Genomic DNA, 15,887 nt, shown 5'->3' on the forward strand with positions numbered 1-15,887 from the left:
GCTTTAAGATTCATTATGAAAGTATATCCACTTTTATTACGTATAAAGGAAGAGGTTGTACAATCATGACACGGCATTTGTGGAATAAGCTTATTTTATTTTGCTTGGTCACTATCAAAATTCCAACATTTGACTAAAAAGAGAAAATGGAAACTAAATAAAAGATGAATCCGTAATCAAGCTCTGTTGTGTCATTAATTAGCAATTATAGATTTAATGTGTTTATGTGACACGTAAGTTTGAGTCATGACCTTTAGTGTAATGCTATTTGTCTTTAGGTAGCAAAGGCATAAATACAAAGTAATGACAGATAAATTAACAATACAATATGGAAAAATACTTTATCACAAATAAAAGTCTTGGATTAAAGTTGCAATTAAATAATGTATCATCAGCTAAATGTAAAAATATCAACATAAAGAAACTTTCCCAGTGAGTGATGTATAGTATTAGTATAATGCATCAATATTTATATTTATTTTACTGTTGCAACTAGTTTTACTTACATCATGTACAGTTAAGTATTCTAGTCACAAGATGCATCTGAGAAGTCGAGTGATGATTGATGATTGAAAAAAGCTCTACTACACAAATTCATACATACACACACACACACGAAGAGAGAGAGAGAGAGAGAGAGAGAGAGAGAGAGAGAGAGAGAGAGAGAGAGAGAGAGAGAGAGAGAGAGAGAGAGAGAGAGAGAGAGAGAGAGAGAGAAAACAATGAGTAAATACAGATGTTAACGTAAAATCTAAAGTAAGAAGACATAAGTTCAATATTTCTCTCTGAAAAGTGGAGTTTAAATACATGGCATAACACTCAAATAAAGCACAAGTATCTCATAATAGTTCTAAAGTTGAGTAAATGTAGTGCACCACATTAATTAATGACACTCGGGGTAAAAGTGGGATTTGAGGGTGACACAGGCTTTATACTGGTGGCCTCTGTCCTTGATATTGCTGTCAGTGTACCCTCCACATGCAGCAACTGTTGGCCCAACCCCTCCCTGCTGCATACCACCAATCTGGGGCCCTGTCCAGAAACAACACTTGTGTCCTCAACACTCAGACAGAGCTCTAATGACTAGATCATTACTGTGCAAGATTACATTGTTAATATATAAGTGATAGCGGCATAAACTGAAATTATTATCAAACACTTAGTCCGTTATTCACTTTTGGCCCATGAGTCCCACGTGGCCCAGGGATGGGAGTGAGAAAAAGTTCTCAACAGATTAGACATGAATCTCAAACATAACACATGACATGGATGAACGTAGTAAATTCTTTTAGCTGGCTGGCACCAGCTGGCGGGGAATATTTTTCTCCATCAAGACAAGGCAGCTGTTTCAGTGAGAGCGCTGATGGCGTTCTCCGCTCCACAAACATTCTTAGTGCCAACATTAAGTAGCTTAGTATATTTTACAATATTTATTCCATCGTTCTTTGCACACCCAAACGTCACAATACAGGGAAAATGTAACCTCTGTTTATATTCCACATGTAAATACTTTTAAAAGGAAAGCAACTATTGGTGAAATGCACACTTGATGAAAGTAATCAACTGGCGGAAGTTTCACGGTCACATATTTTTGTAAAGAAAAGATGTACCCTATTCACCTGTGTCTTGCAAAATATAATGTTAAAATACATATCTGGAAAGGCTATTTTCTAAAGATTAGTTTTATTTTAACTCAACTTTGACTTACATACACCAAACCTTCTACTTTCATTCCTATATTCTGAATATTTCTACAGGAGGATTTGTTCATATCCTCTGCTTACATGCTAAAAAACATGGCCACAAAAGACTTTTTTATTATGGCATTTACAGTATTTTTAGATTTATGAAATAATAAAAATAAATCTTTAAACCCTTAGACAATAGTTTTAACCAGATTTATATACCAGATTAACATAATGTCTTCGTTATCGAAAAACGTGTCGTGCAAAAAAATAATTGAAAGATAAGTAATTCACTGGGAAAGTTTCATGACAAAATCTGTTCATTAAATGTGTTATCCTATTCACTTCAATGTCTCTTCTTCATATGAAGTCATATGATGGACAACTGTGTCGTGATTCCACTTTCTATAAAGTTTTGACAAATGCAACAGTGTCTTTTTAGAGAAACTCGTGGAGTGGAGCTGTTCTTCCAGGAAAGGTGCTGAATCTTGTCATTTTTTGGGAGGTTATAGTTTCATGAGGCCTCGTGCTTCGTGGACAAAGTTTGAAAATGTCTGATTAGGAACGTTTTGAAATATTACACAGCCTCCCAATACTGTGACTCACACCAAAGAGAGAAAGAGAGAAATCATCCTGGGATTTTCCTTGGGACTCCCCCGTCTCGCTCTCTCTCTCTCTCTCTCTCTCTCTCTCTCTCTCTCTCTCTCTCTTTCTCTCTCTCTCTCTCTCTCTCTCTCTCTCTCTCTCTCTCTCTCTCTCTCTCTCTCTCTCTCTCTCTCTCTCTCTCTCTCTCTCTCTCTCCACGCTCTCCGCCCTCCTCTCTTGCCCCAGCCTGCAGAGTTTTCCGTCCTGTGTCGGGATAACATCGTAAACGAGGACCACCTGACGGTAAGACTGGACTAAATGGAAGCAGCGGAGGAAACTCTCACTTACCGAGATGACACCTTACTTCACAGGAAGCTGCTCCCAGAGGACAAGCATGAAGACAAGCATAAGACAAACAGCGACGAGTCCAACTACGTAGACCTGGACATGAAACCCGACGGCGCAAAAACAGTGAAAGTCGCTTTCACCGGCGAAGAAAACCTGCTGCCTGTTATCAAATGCGACAGCCCAAAGCAAGGGGAGCATGCCGAGGAGGGTACAATCGTTTCAGAGGATTTTGTTGAAGAGCAGTTAGAGGACATGCGGGCCACCTTTCCCGGGCCCGTTTCGGGTGAGTCTCCTCTGGAAACTCTGATCAAACTTCCCAACACCGATCAGGACTCGGAAAATGAGCAGCAGCGCCAGGCCGAGCTCGACTGCAGTGAACATGTGTGCAGTGAGAGTGATGAGCTCCTGTACACGGACATGTATCTGAACAGCAAGACGGAGTCGGATGATGGCGCCAGCGCGGTGATGTCCGACCACTGCGGCTCCGACACCGTGGAGGACGAGTCTCACTATATCACGACGCACGAGATCCAGCTGACCGAGCTCGACCACGACGTAGATTACGACTTGGGGCGAGGGACCTGTTGGGATTTGGAAGACGATAACCTGGTTTTTTCCTTTGTGGATTACGCGTCTTTTGAGAGCGACGCCACGCGGGAGGGGACTTTGATACTGAAGGGCAGGGGCCAGGCGAAAGTGCAGTCTAATCTGGGTGGAGAGGTTGTCAGCACCGAGCAGGAGGATAGTGATCTTTGCGCCAGCTCAGATGAAAGCCTGTGCAAAAACCACAGTGGAGACACTAATGCGGGGAAAATCCACGTGTCAATCAAAACATCTTCCAGAGCGGTGAACGAACCCGTCAGTGTCTCTGACAACAGCACATGTGGGTATACAAAACACTTTGGAGACGGGAGCCACTTCTCTTTTGTGAGCTCTGGCGCCAGAGTGGGGCCCTTTAGCGACAGAGCCCGATATTTTATCCCAGCTCCGGGCCGTCAGCACCTTGCATCCAAACTGAGACGGAAAGATATTAATGAGTATTCCAGCGGAGCGTCCAGCTCCATCAGTGAGCTAGACGACGCTGACAAAGAGGTGCGTAATTTAACCGCCAAGTCTTTCCGGAGCTTGGCATGTCCATACTTCGATGCCATTAATCTTAGCACCTCCAGTGAGTCCTCCATGTCGGAATATGGGCTGAATAACTGGTCGGCTTATGTGGACTTGAAATATGGAAACATATCTCGGGGAGGAGAGCGAAGCGTAATTGAGACTTCGAGCACAACCTTGGAAATGAATAAGACTGTAGGCAGTAGGAGGCAAGGTAAGTCTATTATCGGCATGAAAGCTCCACAAACCAACATGTACGCGCTGAACAAGAGAACAACTTCTCAACAATCATCCTCGTCAAGCAAAAAGATCGAACTTCCCGATCCGGATCAGCCGAAGCAGCGTGGAGTCACGCTGAATTTCCGGTGTAATGTCGAAGCGCCTGAAGGCGCCAGACGTCCCAAATGCTCCAAGAAAGCGCGATCTAATGAGCTGACTGGGACTGTGTTGGCCAGGTCTGGGTGTGAGACGCAGTATCTTCACTCAGACAGCACGGGGGGTACACACAAAAGAGCAGTTTTTGCATCGAGTCTTTTGCAAAATGTGATTTCCAAAAAGATGCAGTTTGAACAGGAGCGAAAAATGGAGAGGGGTGAAATTCGTGACGCACACCCAGCACTCTCCCCGAGTTTTCAATTTAAAGATCACGAAGGGATGAAAGACAGGGGTCAAAGAAGAGGCTTACAAAGACAGACATCAGAATCAGGCTCAGGTTTTACCGTTAACTCGGATGATCAATGCCAGGAGGGGAGCAGACCCAGCTCCTGTGAGCCTGCAGAGGAGCAGAGAAGCAACAAAGCACCAGATGATTTGGAAAGGGGGAAACACAAGCCTACAAAAGCTTCGCTTGTCCGCAGTCAAAGCAGTGCATTTGATTCACTGAAAGAAGATGAGCCACAACCAGTCAAGGAGGCCCAATCCACATTTTTAACTGACACGCAGACCACCTCAAAGGGCTTAGACACCAGCAGCATGCTGACAAAACTGCTTTTTGTCCCAAGCTGCCAGCTCCTGTCGAAAGAGAAGGATTTTACAGAAGACTTGCCAAGCTGTGCACCTGTCACAGGTGCACCTGCTGGAGCACAGAAATGTGAAACAGAGTTCAAAACAAGCAACAATGGAAACACAGGCAAAGAAGAAAACGAGAAAGGGGGGAAAATCCCCGGCATCAAAATATGCCTGAGGAGTGTGAAGGAAAACAAAGGCTGTACACTGAATATTGCCAACCTATTAACCCCCAAAATAAGTTTGAACACTGTGAACACATTCAGGGCAGCTGATGCCAAATGCCACACGTTGTCTGCTTCAGATAAAATCCCAAACTTCACGGTTAGAGACATAAGAGACACAAAATGCAAGTTTCAAACACCAATATATCAAGTCAGAGATGTCCGTAAATTAGTAAAAAGTTCATACCGCTTTGTTTCATTGGATAATAGTGAGGGTAAATGTTCCACAGTAGCTGAAAAACGTCCGCCAGTTAAGTATGTATTACCATCTCCTATTGTGATTAAGTGTCACTCTGTAAAAACAAATGTTAAACAACAGTCAGCGGAGGAAAGCGTCTCATCTGAAACATGTCAAAGTGAAAGTACACCGCCACAGTGCGCAGCCAGTAGGGTGCCACTTGTTGCATCAAAGCAGCCTGATCAGTCAGATATTCAGCCAAATATTGAAACCAAAATGTCAAAACAGAGGCAAGAAAAGTTTGCATGTGAGACTTCTGAGAGGAGAAATGAACCAAAAATACCCAAACAGGCTGCTTTAGAGAAGCTTAAAGCTGCAGTCAAAACAATGGAGCAGCTTTATGTTTTTGATAGAAATGAATGGAAGCGTAAAAGTCAAGCTCCGCAACCAATCACAGGCAGCCATGTGTTATCCCTTATTGCCAGTGAGGAGCAGGGAGCGGAGGAGCTGGAGATGACCCACACTGACAGGGTTCCTCAGTCACGGGATACAAAAGGAACACTGAATATCATACATGTTCCATATGACGACGACCCGTTTAAAACACAATCACAGCAAAGTAAAACGTTTAGTAACAAACGCGTGCTTCACTTCGGCAATAAGGCAGGTGTCAGCTCAGTTACTGATCCTATTTCACAAAGCACCGCGCCGCAAACATCATCGACTATGAAAAGCTCCGGGACACCGGTGGCTCCACTGTCGGTGAAAATAGAGCCTCGGAAAGACGGCCAGGTGGAGCAGGGAAAGGTCAGAATCATTCCCACTAATCCCACTGTCACACTGGCCTGCTCAGACTCTGAAAACTATCTAACCATCCCGGGGTATACAAATGAAATGAAACTGCTGAATCAAGATCGCATTTCCAGGGAGATGAGTTCAAATGTTAACCAAATCCAAACAGATGACAGGAAGACACCTGAGCAGAAAAGGTCTCCGTTAATCATGGAGTACCCAGCTTCAAGCATCTGCCATCAAACACAGCCGCAGATGTTGTGTTTCTCTCCATCTTTCCCGACCGTGTCACCTACACCTCCTACCGGGGAGGCCGCCCCGCAAACACAGCGCAAGATGCTTTTGGACCCCACGACAGGACATTATTACCTGGTGGACACTCCTATACAGGCCACAACAAAGAGACTGTTTGACCCTGAGACAGGCCAGTTTGTGGATGTACCCATGTCCCAATCCCCTGTAGCACCCGTCAGCCCTGTGCCTCTCTCATTGTCCCCCCTGGCCCTGAGCCCAGGAGCATACGCCCCCACCTACATGATCTACCCAGGCTTCATCCCCTCGCCTACTCTGCCAGCCCAGGCGGTGTTGTCTCAGTTGCCGTGTCACTCTGAGGATGCCGGTGGAGTAAGGGCAAAAAACGCCAGAAGTCCTAAGCCGGACACAAATGCAACAGGCGCAGAGAGTGCGTATTACAGTGCAACGCGTGAGGCGACACAAGGGCCACTGCAGCTTCCTGTTAGTTTGGGACATGTGACCGCCAGAGGAGGCGCAGCGAGCTCTGACAGGAAGCCAGTGATCAGCATCACAACGCAACAAGGTCCAAGAATCATCGCACCGCCTTCTTTTGATGGCACAACAATGAGCTTTGTAGTGGAGCATCGGTGACCAAGGAAACATCTCATCAAACATGTAAGTCAATACCTATTCATGTCCCCTTGGCTCCTACAATTGTTTTTATTTGTGTCTGAATGCAAATGTGTTTTCAACTATTTAACGTTTGAATACATTGGATTGAAACCAAAAACTATATCTAAAACTATACATTTTTAAAATGTTGCTTAAAGCTTAGTGTCAACTTTGCTGAATCCATGAAAACCTACAAGTTAAATTGACTGCACAAAAAATAGTTGCTTTAAATATTTATTTATGTGATGTTGCTGAAAGTTACCCTTTATGAAAAACTAAGAAACACTTTAAAAGCAGCCTCTTTTGAAGTTTTTTAGCGCTTTCATCTGCTTCCCACTGATCATCAACAGAAAGTGAACAGCAGTCATTGTCTAATGTAAAAAAAAGACTTATCATCAAGGTAAAAGAGGGAAAAAACTTTGACTCATCAAAACATTACAATTATTTTTAATAATAGTTTTCAAACAGCATCATCAACCTGAATGACTTTTTTTTCTTCTTTTTCTGCCACCTACACATTTTTAAGGTATACAACATACACAGGCAGTGGAGGGATGTGGCGTGAACAGCATTATATGTGTTATACTACGCTAGAGTAAAGTTCACAGAAGGAATGTTTATTTTACAAATCTGCTCTAATCAAATCAAAATTCCATAATGATCTGGGCAGCTCTAATTGCAAATAAAGGATCCCCAACAAGGCCAAGTAAACGTGGTCTGCAACACTCTGAATGTATTATTAGGTCAACAGAAGAACATTCACTCAATTACATTAGATTGTTTTAGGGAACAGCATTGTAATTACATCATATGAGTAGCAGCAGCACCAGTAGCAACAATAGTAGTAGTAGTAGTAGTAGTAGTAGTAGTAGTAGTAGTAGTAGTAGTAGTAGTAGTAATGGTAGTAGTAGTAGTAGTAGTAGTAGTAGTAGTAGTAGTAGTAGTAGTAGTAGTAGTAGTAGTAGTAGTAATATACTACTATAGCAGCAATTGTAGCAGTACTAGTAGTAGAAGTAGTAGTAGTAGTCGCATAGTCGTAGTAGTAGCAACAGAGAACAGCCCCACATGACGATGTTGGGGCGGACATACAAGGTCAGTCAACTTTTGCTCCATTCATTTGCTGGTCCAGTCAAAGAGACTGAAGGGAAATGACACAAAGTGTAAGGTTTTTCAACACGCCCCTTCCTCTCACCCCTGAAGTTTGGATATTTAGAGGTTGCTGATGCTGAACCACTCAGTGTGATCTCACTGTACAGCAGTGCAACACTAAAATTGTCACGTCGACCTGCGTAAAGTCCTGATGTACTCCATGAGTTTTTCTAATTTTTGGTTTAGTAATGTTGCTAAAGCCGAAGCTCCGCCACTTCAGCAGTTGCATGTCAGTGTTAATAGACATGCAGTAGCTTCATGACAGGCAACCTGACTCCACATGCTTAGTTTTTCAGCCGCGGCCTGGAGCGAGTCGGTTGAGTTCCCTTTTCTCTGCATTACACATCGTCGGGCTATTTTGATAGTGTGAGACGAGTTTGTTTACATGGTTTATTCTCAGGGTTGGAAAGTGTCACTGGAAAGTATTCTAGTCAGTGAAACCGTACAACCAGTTATTCTTATTCAGCGTCAGAAATTCTTGACTTATTCGTATAGCATTACAGTTCATTAATGTGTTTTTTTCTTGTTCATGTCATTTTATGAAATCTTTCTTCTGGCTAAATAGGTTGAAACAATCCTTCTTGCATTAATATACTGACAAAGTACACAGGAATAAGCTACAAATGTTGCTTGAAAGTTCAATGTTTCCACTGACCTTCATCTAGCAGACAGTTTATTTTCTTTTATGTTTTGAGGTTATTATAAAATTTGCTCTCCAAACACATCAGTAATGAATCTTTCCAGAAGGTTGACAGTTTACAAGTTATTGGTATATTCCACAAACCCTGCTTTAATTCATGAGAATTGTCTGTTGATTATATTGACTTGTCAGAAAATTGTTTCTCATAAGATGTGTTGGATTTTTTAAAAACTCCTGTTAGTAAATTGACTCTTTCAGGGTTAGTTTAACATCCATCAGCTCCAGCTGGACCTTTAACTGCACTGTGGCAACCATACATTGTGATTTTTACCTCAGCTTTGGGCTTAATCCTGTAGCTTGTTAGCAGCCGTTTGCGCACATTTGCAAACACATATCACATTTTACAAGTTTGCTTCAGTATTCCAGTCTAATGAAGTTTTCACTAGTTTCAAATATACTACTATATTACCATAGTGTATAATGTACATTTGATGTACAATAATGTACAAGTGAAAACTTAGAATCTATTTCTTATGTATTTTTTACTGGCAAAAGAAGGCGAAAGAAATGAAGCGCTAACATTATGTTTAAATGTATGTCCACACTTACCACATTTAGTATTCCACCACAGTGTTTGTGTGTAATCTGCAGTTCTAAGTTGAATAAACATCTTACAGCAAACATTTTGACTTGTCATAGCAGGAAAAGCACAGGTAACCGTAGTTAGGTGTCCTGCAGTGCAACTGAAACACCAATGTAAAGTTAAAATCCTCAAAGTTATTAATTATACATGCGCTTTTTTCTGTATGACATGAGTTAATATTAAAATATGCACCATTGCAATAAGAAGGAACATATATTGAAATATAAGTGCAGTAGAGACAGTAAATCATAAACAAATATTTTATTTAGAGGTTTGCCCTGTGTCTGCTTTCTCGTCACACTGTTGAATGCTGTAGCGCCAAAAAAAAAAAAAAAAGTTTAGATTTACATATACCGGTATAAACACTTACAACTAGTCACAGTCCATTCTCAGCTAATGTGTCAGAGCACTCATACAACTGCATGAGCATGAGGGATACATGTCAGCTGGGTGCGTGGCAGCCAGGGGCCTAGCATGGGGTTGAGTAGTGGTGTGAAGAGGAACATAGAGAGAGAGTGTGTGTGCGTGCGTGTGTGTGTGTGTGTGTGTGTGTGTGTGTGTGTGTGTGTGTGTGTGTGTGTGTGTGTGTCTGTGTCTGTGTGCAGCGGGCGATGGTGGAAGGGGTGTGTGCTGCAGAGGGACATGGGGGCATGGTTCCGATAGTGATGCAGGAGGAAAAGGTCAGGCAATGTAAAGTATTTGTTGTGCTGATGCAGAGGACAGCTGCTCAGAGAGATCAGATGCTGCTGCAGCTCCAGCTTGGAAGCAAGTCTGCAGGGCTGAGATGGGGTCAACTTTTTATAGCCCCCTCCCCTTCTGCTTTTTCCTAAACGGGGAGAAGGAGGTGGAGAGCACTGTTGACCTCCAACACTCCTACGTAAACAAATCGAGTAATGTGCCCTCTGCAGTGATTCGTCTGAATCGAGTCAGCTGGTTTCTCAACCAGGAACTACAGGCAGGCTCAACACCTTGTCTCATAAACTGGACTAAAACAAAATCATGTTGTCTCTATCTATCAGAGTTTACCACTCACTTTATGTTTTCTTTTCTGTCACTCTAGATATCTCCAATGAAGAATGTGCCTTTATTCATCTCAAGTGCAGTTTTCAACCCCTCCCTACCAGCGATCTACTCCCCAGGACAAACTTCAAACAACAAGAATAATTTTATCCGCACTCTATTATGTTGTTTGTCCTTGCAGCAGACCTTATTCTAATATGTATGCATTGTAGCACTTTGTGGGGTAAACGCATTAAGCCACATCCTCTGGCTGATGCTCTGCCATGTTGCTATATGGATCTGCTTTGTGATACTTTCCATTCAGCTGCTGTCCAGAACTTTTGAAATGTTGCTTCGGCCCTGCAACATTTCTATTCAAAAGGAAACAAGGCAGGACTTTTATTACAGTTCAGTGTTATAGCCACAATGTTAATATCATGAATCAAATGTTACCATTTATTTAAAGCAAGACTTTGCAACTTTTGAAAGACAAAAAACACATATTTCTGTGACAAATGACAAGTTGCTAAGTAATAAATCATAACCTTGCTGAATTCAATACACAATCTATAATCAGTCAACAAACTTGATAGATATGTACTGTAACTGATATCACTGAGTTCGTTTGACAATATGTCTCCAGTTGTGCTGCTGAAACACTTTAGAAAAAAGGTTTCAATGGGTTTACGACACAGAAAAGAAAATTGCTGCAAGTTTATCCTTATGGCTCAATTAGGTACTGCAACCGAAACATCCCTTAAATCCCCAAAAGTTATTTTTTAAAGAGGTATTTGTAAAAAGATCACTTCCAAAACATTGGTTTTATCCATTAAAAGCTTCAAAGCTGGGAAAATGGAATTAAGAGTGTGTTGTGTTCAAAACAAAAATCTCCGTTTCAGAAATGACGGATGCACGGAGTTGTGGCCAAAAGATTGACTGTGCTTGCTGTGGAGGCAACCAAAGAATCAGAGGTCTGAGAGATTCTTGAAGCAGCACAGCGATATCAGGTGGATTGAATATTCTGTGGTCACAGATTCATAAACTGTGTGCGAGGCCATGAGCACGAGTTTTGGTAAGCCGCAAAAAGATACTGCCAAACTGTCAGATGACTCTGGAGGGCGAGTCAGGGCTTATAAAAAACATGGTTGTAAAACCATGACATTGGAGCGTCAACTGGGATGTTTTGTGTGGGGAAAAGGGTCAGTACTTCCAAGTCTCAGATTATGATACTCTGGTGGAAAATAGTGGATTATTTCCTTCAAGTTTTGAGTGAATCATTTCACAAATTGAAGGACTTCAAGTATCTTTGTGTCCTGATTAAGGATAATTAATGATAGTAGGATGGAGTCTTTTTGGCGGATGGGTGCCATGTCAGCAGTAATGCGGGCGCCGTATCGAGCCTGAAGGTGACGCTCTCCGTTTAACAGTTGATCTATGGTCCAACCCTCACCTATCGTCATTAGCTCTAGTTAATGGTTGAAAGAATAAGATGACAGACTCTAGCTACCAAAATGAGTTTTGTTAAGAGGGTGACATTCTCAGACATCTGGAAGAACCTCAGAGTAAGATTACTGTCTTTTTCTGTTGAAAGGAGTAAGCGTAGGTGGTCTTATTTAGATACCTGCTGATGCCTTCTGTTCTTGTGTAGTTATTCTGGACAAACAATGCACTGAGGGTTTACATAGCCCATCTGTCCTGGAAATGCCTCCAGATCCTACAGAAAAAGATGGAGGACGTGGTGAGTGTAAAGGACATATGGGCCTTAGCCTGCTGCCCCTCTGACCCAAACAGCCATTGAAATAGATAGTGGGTGGATGGACGTCTGTAAAAAATGAACACAACACTCTCACCTCTTGGGAAGTTAAGGGAGATGCACTGTGCCATTATCCTGTAATCGATGCGTGTGGTCACAATGGTCACTGTTATTCAAAAGTTACACAGTCTTGCTTTAATTCACACAATAAGATCATTACTTAGGGTGATTACAACCTACAATATTGTACACTGTTTTCTGAGTACAGGGACCATTTGTCTGCACTGAATTATAAAAAAAAAAAAAAACGCAGATTACGGGGTAGTGTTGAATCACCCCAAATTCAGCCAGAGGATTATAATTATTGTATTTCAAAATAATGTTTTTTAAAGATGTCCCAAGTAAATGGTAACTATATAACATTGCTATGTATCATATCACTACTCTCCAACACTAATGTTCCACATTCACAATAACATTTCCATCTTTTTTAGGATGTTCTACTTGAAGTATGTGTAACATCTGTGCTATGACTCACAACATGCTGCTAATACCTGCACAACTGATATGCTGTATAAAGTAGTGTATGTTTATATTTTAAAAGTCAAGTGGGGAGAAAAAAAGAAAAACACACTAAGTGTGTTGCTCAGATGACGTGGAGCTGGGACGATGGTTTAACTGCATACATAAATTAATATTTCCAAAGTAATATTGAACCTAATGAGTTCCAGCTCATCCAGCTGAAAAAATTGTAGGATAACTTCCTCTGTGTTGGTTTATTTTACACTTTTGTGTGTAATGAGATTGGAGTTTGTGTGCGTGCGCATCTGAATGTGTTCGTGGACGTGAGTTATGTATGGCATTTCAGTATTATGTGAGTGTACAACAAGGAGTCATGTTACTTCACTGTAGACGGCAGCATACAGACTGTGTTGGTGTGTAGCCACACTTTACACATCAGTTTCTCTTTTTTAACCCCTTGACCTCTTAGCGGCATATCCACTGAAGACGTTCTATGACGGCTTTCTGTATAGAGAAGTTCTAAAGTCAAGTTTTCATCTGTTCTGTTTCCTTTTGAATAAATACAGTGGGGCACCGTAGGTCATGATGCTATACTTGACTCAATTATACCAGCATCCCATGTAGAACTAATGCAAAATGTAGATTGCTATTTTTTTTTAGCATGTGTCAAATCCAAACACACATAAAGGTATTTGGAGCTGCTGGTCAGTCTATGTACCGTAATTCTGTAAAATAAATGTTATTAAGCCTCTGTGACAACCAACTTTATATAAAGTGCTCTATGAGTTGATTTCTTTTCAAGTGATATAAATTCATGCAGTAATTTGAAAGACTTGTTGCTTATTTTGCAGTAGATTGGACATGGTCTGCTCTTTAGAGCAAGTTGATGTTAGAACATTTAATAAATTTGAGGTGAAATTGAACTTAAATTTGTACATTTAATAAAAAGCACTTATTAATAATGTACATTTTATTATAATGTCTAAATATATTTGTCTCTGAGGCAATTAAGTGTAATGCAAACATGTATTTATTTAGAAATTATGAATCAGAAGTTTTACCAAGTAGTCAAAGGAAAGAAAACAGGTATTATGGAGAAGTTAGAGTTGAGCTATATATGATTTTCTACCTCCAAAAAAATATGTGTTTGAACAGCACATTAAATAAAGACCTATAATAATAAACAAGATAAATAAGATAATTTGCAAGCTCCATTAAACCAGCTATTTACCTGTGGTCATAAACATAAGAACTCTAATAACATAAAACACCTTTCTCCCACATGCATTTTATTAGTTTCAAGACCTTTATATGTGAATAAAATAATGTACTTAATGCACTTGGATAGTCACTCTTTTGTCACCACACTGACGGCAATGAATGACTGTAAACATGGGTTATACAAAGAGTACTATATGGACTTGTTCATTGTAAAATGAAACATTGCAATTTTTTTCTGATTAATTTTGCCCAAAGATGCACTGTAGCATTGAATGCTATGTTTTATTTAAAAACACGCCCTTTACAAACCTGCTGACTTTGAGGTTAAATGTATGAAACTGGCAAAAGTTGCTTTTGTATGAGCAAAGAGAGTAAAGAGAAGGTGAGATGGTCTGAGATAAGTGTATTTATGAATGTTCAAAGAAAAAGGGCACATGTTTGAATGAAATGCCTTCATGGCTGTACTGTCATATATATATATTTCATTCCTGATGTAAACTGTGACTGCCCCAGAAAAAGACAGAGGTCAGGATGACAGCGAAGGGACGCCTTGAAAGGAGAAGTGAGTGCTGCGTTTGCACTTAAGAGCTTGAAAGTAATACAATTGTGAATGAGAGTAATGTAGACTGACAAGCATTCATATGGTTGCAATAAATTCAAAATCAAAACAACGGAACATGTGTTTGTCCATTCATTTAAATCACTTTGTTTTTCAATTATTAAACATATTTAAATCACCAGTTGTGTTTGTGTAATTGTGTAACAACATATTATCTTGTTTGTCTGGCTGCAACAGCCTTCTTCCTCAAACATATGTGTACTTTTGATGTTGGTTCTGAACATTGACTTTTATTCTGTAACTATTACACTTTATTTTGTTCTATCTACCTGTCCTGATTAGCATGACTTCATACTTTCACAATTTTCTCTATTAAAAAGGTACAGAAAAAATAAATGACAAGGGTCAAAGAGAATCAAACAGATTTATGCCGGCAGAAGAGTACTTTTGGCATCTGCCAGCGTGCAAGGTTAGCTTTCTGGTGACACTGAAACATCACCCGGGCCGAGGCTTAAGTTTAACCTGACAGTTTGCTGCTGTGTTTACTTGGTTGCCTTGGATGCAGTGAGACTGGCAGACACTGGTTTACCCCCAGCTGCTCTCGGTGGTTTCTAAAGAATCTACATTAAGGCCCAGTTGTTGTGTTGGGATACCAGAAGGGACTCTGATATCACAGCTGTGACACAAGAAAAGTCTAGATTTATTGCCTCACCTGGATCAAGTACATGTTGTCTCCTTGGACACAACTATCAATATAAATACACGTGTACTTAATCTACCATATTCAATGTAGGTTAAAATGTAGGAGTTTTCCATCTTAAAATTGACCAAAACCACGAAGATGCAAAAGCTTTTACACTGGGATTACTGGTTTCTAAGAGGCTCCAGCTATGCCTGTGACTCTGAGACACTGTACTTCAGCTAAAGTTAATGTCAGCATGGTCACACAATGGTAGTCCAATCTTTATCATGTTCATCATTTTAGCTTAGCATGTTAGCTTAAGAATGGGTAATTGTACTTTGTGGGGATTTAGTTCATTCTTAATACATAAGGGAATGTGTGCTATTAAATTGCATCAACTGACACTACATGTTTGGGCCCTGTGTTATGGTGTTATGCTTTAATTGCATACAATACATTTGTGTATAATCAAACGTCTCACACAAAGTAATTGACACACAATAACCAAAGAAAGAGTTGGATAGTATCCCAGCACAGGAGTAGGCCTACCAGTTGGGCTCTGAGCAGAAAATTATGAATAGGCCAAGTGTAGTTGCCCTAACCTCTGACCTCCATCAATTTGGGAGACTTTGGGGATAGAGACAGAGCTATCCGGACTTGATGGTGTCTCTTAAATTAAATTAGTTGTCAATTAAGCGTGTTCCTTAGACTTTATACAATGGTTTTCACAGGCTAATAACAAATAAACTGACTTTCACTTGTACACTTGGTGGACTGTCCCTTTCAAAGGAAAAAATAATAAAGTCCCACTGTATAAAAGCATGGCTGCCACTAAATCCATCAGCCAAGTTAAAAGGCAAAGGGTTTCCACGGCACATTTATTGTCAGC

General features: G+C 40.7%; 1 protein-coding gene across 1 annotated transcript; it reads left to right on the forward strand.

Annotated features, from left to right (window-relative positions):
- Window positions 1–2,547: 2,547 nt before the first annotated feature.
- On the forward strand, window positions 2,548–13,114 carry LOC137793251 (uncharacterized protein C4orf54 homolog). The gene is made up of 2 exons (XM_068589286.1): window positions 2,548–6,833; window positions 10,323–13,114. Exon 1 carries the CDS (start codon window positions 2,589–2,591, stop codon window positions 6,807–6,809), a length of 4,221 nt encoding a protein of 1,406 aa, XP_068445387.1. The 5' UTR covers window positions 2,548–2,588; the 3' UTR covers window positions 6,810–6,833; window positions 10,323–13,114.
- The last annotated feature ends 2,773 nt before the right edge of the window (window positions 13,115–15,887 follow it).

Source organism: Clinocottus analis, unplaced genomic scaffold (assembly GCF_023055335.1).
Source record: "Clinocottus analis isolate CAN_PGR_092001 unplaced genomic scaffold, fCliAna1.0.p SCAF_22, whole genome shotgun sequence".
In the NCBI taxonomy this organism is placed as follows: Eukaryota; Metazoa; Chordata; class Actinopteri; order Perciformes; family Cottidae; genus Clinocottus; species Clinocottus analis.